General features: G+C 42.5%; 1 protein-coding gene across 1 annotated transcript in view; it reads right to left on the bottom strand.

The window, feature by feature from the left end:
* Positions 1 to 1032: 1032 nt before the first annotated feature.
* WNT7A (Wnt family member 7A) overlaps positions 1033 to 9227 on the bottom strand; it is a 49823-nt gene continuing 41628 nt past the window's right edge. The window contains exon 4 of the mRNA XM_073354859.1: positions 1033 to 1972. Within this exon, the coding sequence (XP_073210960.1) occupies positions 1493 to 1972 (480 nt within the window). The 3' untranslated portion in view covers positions 1033 to 1492. The remainder of the gene's footprint in view (positions 1973 to 9227) is intronic.

Below are 9227 nucleotides of genomic sequence, written 5' to 3'. Positions count from 1 at the left end.
ATGCTACATACCCTGTTCTTGTTTTGCATATTCTGCAAATTGAACTGCAGGAAAAGAGCCAGTTTGTACACACATCCGGAGAGAAAGTTCATTCTGCATTTTGACACATCTACCAATTGCAGCTAAATGTATCCTGCTTGCTGCTGTTGTGTCCACAAACTAATCAGCCTTTATCTGTTAAATAGCCTAAGAGTTACAAATTATATGCCTGTTTTGAGGAAAAAGTACAGGTTATAGAATTATACAAGCAGACATAGTATAAATAAAATATTCATATAAAAATAGTCTCTTACAAAATATACTCTTATCCTATGGTTCATTTTCCAAAGGTGGAAGTTTGTCTGGAGTTTCATATTTATTTTTGATGTATTCCAAACTGGATTTTCATAATGCTCCTCTTTAATTGGAAAAAAAAAGTGTATTGTAAAGAGATTATAATCACTACCAGTTTGATTTTTCCAGACAACTAGCAGCAAACAGAAAAAAATTATAAAAGATGCCTGCTTTTGTACTTAAACATCTAGTACTGCAGAAAATATCCTGCAAATCCAACTAGTAGAAATATCCAAGTAAAGAATAATATATACAGCTTCAGTTTTTTCCTTGCCGTATCTACAAAATAATTATTCCACAAAGAAAGCAAGCTATCTACTTTAATTGCAGAATAGTTCCAAAAATGTTGTAGAGTTCTTTTTTATTTAAATAAATTAATATTAGTTTTATCTGAATAAATTGTTAAATATTGCTATTATTATGCCCAGATGTCCCAAATCCCTGTGCTAAAATCTGCAGCACAAAAAAAGAAAGGCAGATAAACCAGTGTCTATGGAAAACTTCAACAGTTCTACTTGCTGTAGCAAATTGTGTGAAATGGAAAGACAGGCAAGACCAGCAGAAGCTTTTCACAAGTGTAGAAACCTAAATCTGCATAATCCACACTTAAGTAGGAATTCACACTGGGGCATTGTCACCCCCATCCTGTGCAAAGACCATTTTAAAGTTTTGTTTTGTTTCCCCCACCCAACCCATCCCTTATGCACAGTAGCTTGTGTATTTAACCATCTTTTTCCAAACCGAAAGAGTCAGTTGCCAAGCTCTCAGATTTTTTTCACTTGACTGGTGAAATTGGTTAGTCTCTAAGGTGCCACAAGTACTGCTTTTCTTTTCACTTGACTGGGTGTTCTTTTCATAAGGCAGCCCCTGCATTAAGCTTTGGAAGTGCAGATTAGCTGAGGTGATTTTTTTTTCCTCGGTTTTGTGCGTCAGGGTGGCTTGTTTTTCTGTTTTGGTTTGGTTTGGGGGATAATTTATACAAGCCTTTAATGTGTAGCCACCTAGGTACTGAAACATGAAAGGAAAAGACAGCTCCGTTCATTAGCTTTTCTTCTGGAAGGAAGCGGGGCCTTTGCTACAGGCTTGAGTAGTTCTGTTGAGCTCATGTGCAAATGTATTCATGCCTAAGGATCCGGCGTCACCTTCGCCAGCCACGCGGCTATTTGCAGGTGTGCACTTCTGTTCTTTCGCTGCACGTATTACACTTTACGTAGCAGCACCAGTGAAATTTGCAGTTGCACTGCCACACGCGTGAGTACTGGTGAGTATTGTAACCTCGACCACAGCACATCAGATCACAGCCATTGGACTGCTGGGCTGTTTTGTTGCACATTCTGCCCTGTGTTCCCACGCTGCCAGTGACAGGGTCTTCTTCGCAGTAGTTGGGAGATTTTTCGATGTACACTAAATCTGTATCCATGGGTTTGCGGTAGGACAGTGGCTTCTTTATTTTAAGGAAGGTTGGACGCTTGTTGCGACTCGCCCTCACCGGTTCAACCTGAACTGCGTCATTGTATTTGTCCTTAAGGATGTAGCCTAGCTCCCGGAATTTAGGAAGGGTTGTCCAGCATGTCTTAGTCGTACAAGATCCTGAAACTCCATGGCATTTGCACTCTAATTTCATGTTTTCTTCAAGAATCTAGATTTGAAAGAACACAGACTGTGTTAAAACAATAAGACTCCATCAAAGAGACATTGATCGGATGTAATGAACTATTGTTCTCAAAAGTGCTCTTTATAGCAACGGCTACTAAACCCAGGTCAAAATTCATGACCGCCCTGGCTGCAGATCTCACGTGCTGGGGCTGTGTAATTGTCACAGGCATCAAACGCCTATTGAGGTCAACTGATTCCCTCCCTACCCCATGTTGATCAGAGAGGAGAACTTTATCCAATTTCAAACAAAAGCAAAAATGGTGTCTTTAACCACCAACTGTGGTCTTCCCATTGCTTACTATGTGTTTATACTGTGCCCAGCCTGATGTGTCTATATTGCAATTTTGGCATATGCCAAGAAGATGGGGAGTTGCAGAGAAGCACAAATAACACACCTCGAGTATGGTATTTTCACATGGAATCTCATATGTACCAAATTCTGAAAATGCAATGATTTTTGCTACAAATGGATTTTGCAAACCAAACTGGGAAAATAAATTCCATTCCAGTATTTAGACCTGAAAATGGCATGAAACAAGCTAGTAAAAAACGTTGCAGAAAAACTTTCACCAGTTTCGCCTCATGGTAATGTATAGATAGACATACACACATAAATGCTTCATATTAATGTTACATCTAAGAAAATCTATACATTACTTTCCTATGTAGTAGTTTTATTATGTGCCAGGTACTCAAGTCTATTCTCCATGTGGAGAAGAAGACAAGACCCCTTAGTCTGTAAAATTCTCAGCCTTCATTGTAGTACAATTGTAGATTTCTCTTCCGATGTAAACTCTATATGTTCAAAAAAAGGTTTGCTGTGTACTTAGGAGAGTCTTAAATCACAACACAAATGGTGGGCTTCTTAAATTGTGTGCTACTTAATCCCAACCACAGAATTTTAGTTAATATCTGGTGCTGACCAGACCAATTCTTGTGCAAGTTGGGGCTACTGAAGATGGAAACAATCAGGCTACTTTAAGCATTGCAAGTATAGGTGCTACACTTACTGTTCTTATATACTGTAGCTTTATAGGTCGTATAGTAAGTGCTATTGCTTAGCCTTCTGAGGAAAGTTGGAACAGTATTGCATGTCTGCTACCAAAAAAAATGTTACTAGGCTTTTGTGTTTTTGTTTGAATTTTCCAAACATTGAAAAGTTGGAGTTCAAAAAATATTAGATATGGCCTGATCTCGCTTTTGTTCCATGTGTTGGACTGTCATGGAAGTCAATGAGGTTGGACTGATGCCAGGATTGGTAAAGTATCTGGAGAGTATAATTCTGAACAGACGATGGCAATAATTTTAGGGTACAATAGATCACATTTTGGGGAATTATGGGACAGTTTGCATCCAGATCCAAATTTAATGAGTAGCAGTGATCTATCTAATGGATGGACCAAAATCCAGATCTGGAAAAGTTTTTAGATTCAGATCTGCATCTGAACATCTTTGCAGCTCTGCTTAAATTTAGGCTTACATTATGGATTATTTTGGTTATTTTGAGATACTTCCTTACTCATTCAGTTACTGCATTGTTATTGCTCAGTCATTCATAATGGTAGTACACCAAGGAGCTAGATGGGGAGACAAAAAAGGAGCCAGAGCTCAGCAACCTGAAAATAATATAGATTCTCTCAGCCTTATTTGTAATGTATCCATTTTTTGAGGTGATCTGTGATACATTTCTCATTTTGATAACTTGTCTTGTTCAAGAGGCTGGTTTTGCAACCTAGTGCAAATATTCAGAGTGGCAAGAAAAATAATAAGGCCTAATAGCCTTGTACTAATTCTCACATGAATCCTCCATCCCAGAATAGTACAAATTGTCTTGAAATTGATGTTTTATTATCAATCTAGTCATGAGGTTTTTTCCCCCCTAAATGTAGTTTACATTTTAGATAGCCTCAGTTCCCTTTCAGTAACATCCCGTTTACAGACAGTGATCACTGAGGGAATAAACAGTTCGGTTGGAAAGAGCTGAGTAAGCTGATGCAATGGATCAACAATTGAAAGGATCTATGCCATGTGTTGAGCTTGCTGTTCTGTGTGACATAACTTGATGCCAGCTGGAACTAGCTGAGGAAGTTTTCTGGTCTCAGTTAGGACTGGGCGCAAGCCATTGGGATAAAAAGACCTGACTTCATTTGAACATGATACTTTTGAATAATAGTAAATGAACCCAAACATTATGGGTTCCTTTTAGAAGAACAAAACAATTATTTTTGTGTTGTGCCATACCTGATGGTACCCTTTTAGTTGTTTTTAATGTAAGTTTAGACGAAAAAGCTAACTCTTTTTGTGTTTTTATGCATCATCTAGGTGGGGCAAGTTTAGAGTCACTGTGCCAAATTCATCCCGACATATCTCCATAAGTGATCCATTGTAACTTGCAAATGCAAGTGCACTTCCCATCCCACCTCTGTCTTTCCTCCTAATCCACTCTTCCTACCTTCAACCCACCATCCCTCTTATAGATTATTCTCCTCTATCCCTTTCTTCCTGCTGCTGCTTCCAATCCACTACCGAGCAAGTTTGGCAAGAGACCAATCAAAAACATAACTCTGTATACAGTCTATCCTCTACCTGAAACAAAGCAAAACTCTGCAATATGGTGGTCTGTTACACTGTAGTATTGTGATGTCAGATGCTTGGGTTATTTGTCCTGCATTAAAAGGTACATACAGTGGCACCTTTATGCTTTCAGGTTACCTTAATATCCCACCAGTAATTCAGTTGTCTTCATAAATGCAAGGAAAGACCTGGGTGATATGTGGCTACCTAAAGTAGTTGGTGAGGAGGTGTGGAGCTATTCTCTTTGGCCTGGTCTACACTATGAGTTTATGTCAGGTTTAGCAGCGTTAAATCGAATTAACCCTACACCCATCCAGACAATGAAGCCATTTTTTCAACATAAAGGGCTTCAAACCAATTTCTGTACTCCTCCCCAATGAGGGGATTTGCGCTGAAATCGACATCGTCGTTTCCAATTAGGGTTAGTGTGGACGCAATTCAAAGGTATTGGCCTCCGGGAGCTCACACTGCATGTTTGCTGCTCAAAGGAAGCAGCTTACCCTTAAAAGCCCATCATTCTCCATTACAAAAAAATAAATATAAAAATGTCAAGTTGCCATATTTTGGGGAAGTCAGGATCTGTTTGTTTGAAGATTTAGTTAGTGGCTCATATTTTTCACATTAGACTAGGAATTAATTTACCATAGTTTGATTTGCTTTAAAATACTGGGGTCTGGGGAGTGCCTAATTGCAAACCTCTGTCCTTTGTTTCTTCACTTACCATACCTAACATTATCAGCCACAGAAGGCACATCTGTTGTGTACCAGTGAATGCTCGGGACTGTGCTAATTGCTGACAAAGGGAGTGTTTTTAGTTTTGCCCACTTTTTTTCAAGTTCCTACAGTAAACTGTCAGTATTTGTTGATCTTTCTCTCACCCGCCATTAGCCTCTGGGAAATAGTTTACATTAAAAGGGTGTGGAAAGGAAAACCTGCACAAGTACTCTCTGGTGATATTACCAGCAGCTATCCCATCTTTGGGCACTTCCATGTGGAGTTTAAACAATGGACAAAGAAGAAAAAAGTAGGAGGAAAATATACAGGATGAGAACTAATTTCATGTCTCACTTTTCTATAATATGTTGTCAGATCAGATCTTGTAGCATTTCTATTACCAAAGTTAGTCGGAATTCCATACTTTCTTTTTTTAAAATAGTTTATTTTTCACAATTTCACTTGCCAATCCAATTATACACTGTTCTGGGACAGTTTTACTGGGTCAATATAGCCTACCTTTCAGGGACAATGCAAGATCCTGAGTTTGGTGTGACACCAATGCACTGAGAGTGCTTTACTCTGTCAGCACAAACTAGGACACAGGCCCTTGGTGGCAAAAAGTCACCCAAAAAGTGAGTAGGGCAGGCCATAAGATTCACAAAGTCATTATACCTCCTGAGCAGCCTTCACCAACAGGGTTTCTGCAGCGTACCCTGCTCTGGGGACTCCTAAATATAACCCCTGAGCTGGAGAGGACCTCTCTACCAGCAGAGATGAATCTGGCCCCGTTCTATATATGAAATATGGATCCTCAGTGTTTGAAGGAATGTATGTAGCCACTGCAGTCAAAGCATACTCTGATCCCTGCCATAACCGGGGTATAATCTTTTGTAACTTTGGCTGATGTCACGTGAGGGACCAGGAAATATACCAGTCTCCTACAAGTATTCCTATGTGTACCTTTATTACATGGCATTCAGGAAAAAAAATCAGCCATTGGAAAAATGAAGCCACCCTCTATCTGGAAGAGAGGGTGGCAGAAAAGTGGAGGAGGTGGTTGCAAAACTTACCTGCTGTACTGTAAGCAAGTAGTATGAGAGAAGTTGGAGAGGATGAAATCGTTCCCTCACCCTCTGGTTGCCAACTTTCTACTTGCACAAAACCAAACACCCTTGCCCCACCCCCTACCCTGCCCCTCCTCTGAGGTCCTGCCCCGCCCCTTCTCTGAGGCCCCAACCCTGCTCACTCCATCCCCCCCTCCCTCTATCGCTCGCTCTCCGCACCCTCACTCACTCACTCATTTTCAGCGGGCTGGCTGAGGGGGTTGAGGTGCGGGAGGGGGTGAGGGCTGCAGTTTGGGGTGCGGGCTCCAGGGTGGGGCCAGAAAAGAGAAGTCAAAGGTGTGGGAGGGGGCTCCTGGGCTGAGGCAGTGGGTTGGGATGTGAGAATGGGTGAGGGCTCCAGCTGGGGGGTGTGGGCTCTGGGATGGGGCCAGGGATGCGGTATTTACAGTGCAGGAGGGGGCTCTGGGCTGGGGGGGGTGGAGCCAGAGGGTTTGGAGTATGGGAGGGGGCTCCAGGCTGAGGCGGGGGTTGGGCTGTGGGAGGAGGTACAGGCTCTGGGCTGGAGGTGCAGGTTCTGGGGTGGGGCCAGAAATGAGGGGTTCAGGGTGTGGGAGGAGGCTCTGGGCTAGGGCAGGGGGTTGGGGTGCAGGGGAAGTGAGGGCTACAGCTGGTGGTGCAAACACTGGGGTGGGGCTGGGGATGAGAGGTTTGGGGTGTAGGAGGGTGCTCTGGGCTGGGACTGAGGGGTTTGGAGGGCAGGAGGTGATCAGGGTTGGGGCAGGGGTTCGGGGTGCAGGAGGGGGTCAGGGATGTAGGTTCCAGGCGGCACTTACCTCAAGCAGCTCCTGGAAGTAGCAGGAGCTACTCTCCTCTCCGGTTCCTACACTGAGGCATGGCCAGGTGGCTCTGCACACTTCCCAATCCCCAGGCGCTGCCACCACAGCTCCCATTGGCTGTGATTCCTGGACAATGGAAGCTGCAGAGCCGGCACTTTGGGTGGGGCAGCATGTGGAGCCCCCTGGCTGCCCCTACATGTAGGAGCTGGACGGGGGACATGCCACTGCTTCTGGGAACTGCGCAGAGCCAGGGCAGGAAGGGAGCCTGCCTTAGCCCCGCTGTGTCACCAATTGTACTTTTAACGGCCTGGTCAGCAGTGCTGACTGGAGCCAGCAGGGTCCCTTTTTGACAGGGTGTTCTGGTCGAAAACTGGGCAACCCTACCTCACCCGCAATTTACATGTGCCAGACCCAGAAATATTGGAGATCTACATAATTTTCTAGTGGGACCATGAAGGGTAAAGCCAACCACTAGACAAAATCCTTCAGAAACTTCAAGACAAGTACTTACAAGAATGTCACGTGGGAAAGAGACATTTTCTTTACAAGAAACCACATACCAGAAGAGACTGTTGATCTCTATGGGTATGTCTACCTTTCAGCTAGGGTTGTAATTCCCAGCTTGAGGAGACATACCTGCACTAGCTCAGCTCAAGAATGTGCTAAAAATAGAGTATAGCCTTGGTGGCTGGAGTCATGGGAGGGGCTAGGCCTCCCTTCCCCCATGTATGTACCTAGCATTGCAGGTGGGTACATACTCAGGGTGTCTAGCTCTTCATGCTCCTCATTCCACCACAGCTTTTACCTTGCTAGCTCAATAAGAGTGAATATGTCTCCTCAAAGTGGTAATCGCTTCCCAGCTCCAAGTGTAGACATACCCTGTGTTACAGACTGATGTCATAAAGCTAAGTCATATAAATTTGACCAGTTACCAGATGAACTAATTAAAGACCAAATTATTTGTGCTGAAACTGGTAATCTGGGCAAAGCAAGGTTATTAAAAGAAATAGACCTGACTTTGAAAAGAGCAGTGGAGATCTGCAGAGCTAGTGAAAACTGTACTTCACAAATAAGAGTTAACAAGCAGTGAAAAACCTGAAATGCATCTAATTTAAAAATGACTACTACCACCTAAAAATAAAAGCAAACAAATAGCAGAGACCAGATTTGTTTACTATAAATGTGAGGGCAATCACAAGATGATGCAAAGGGGGTCAAGCATAAGGGGTGTGTTGTCATCCATGCAATAAGAGCAAGCATTTCCATAGAACCATAGAAATGTAGGGGCTGGAAGGGACCTTGAGAAGCCATCTAGTCCATCCCCTCATGGTGAGGCAGGACCAAGTATACCTAGACCATCCCAGATAGGTGTTTTGTCTAAGCTGTTCTTTAAAAACTCCAATGTTGGGCATTCCACAACTTCCCTAGGTAACTTGTTCCATTGCTTAACTATTCTTCCAGTTAGAAAGGTTTTCCTCATATCTAACCTAAATCTCCCTTGTTGCAGATTAAGCCGATTACTATCTGTCCTATGCTTGGTGAACAGTTGATCACCATCCTCTTTATAACAGCCTTTTATATATTTGAAGACAGTTACTAGGTTCCCCTCATTCTTCTAATCTCTTTAGACTAAAAATGCTAAAATCTTTCAACCCTTCCTCATAGGTCAGATTTTCCAAACCTCTTATCATTTTTTGTTGCTCTCCTCTGGACTTTCTAATGCGTTCACATCTTTCTTAAAGTGTGGTTCCCAAAACTGGACACAATACTCCAGCCGAGGCCTCACCAGGGCTATGTAGAGTAAAACAATTACCTCTTGTGTCTTGTATATGATACTCTTGTTAATATGTCCCAAATGTTTTTTTTCGCAACTGCATCACATTGTTGGCTCGTATTCAATTTGCAGAAGTGTGATGCCTTAACGGTAAGATAGATTCACAAACATACACTTTCAGGATAAAATGATAAGGCAGAAACAGTTCTTTGAGTCTGTAAATACATTTACAAATCAAGTTTCTACAACAGGTTGGGTTGGTGACATTGGATT

This window comes from Lepidochelys kempii, chromosome 7 (assembly GCF_965140265.1).
Source record: "Lepidochelys kempii isolate rLepKem1 chromosome 7, rLepKem1.hap2, whole genome shotgun sequence".
Classification (NCBI taxonomy): domain Eukaryota; kingdom Metazoa; phylum Chordata; order Testudines; family Cheloniidae; genus Lepidochelys; species Lepidochelys kempii.
This window is presented reverse-complemented; position numbering and strand designations above follow the sequence as displayed.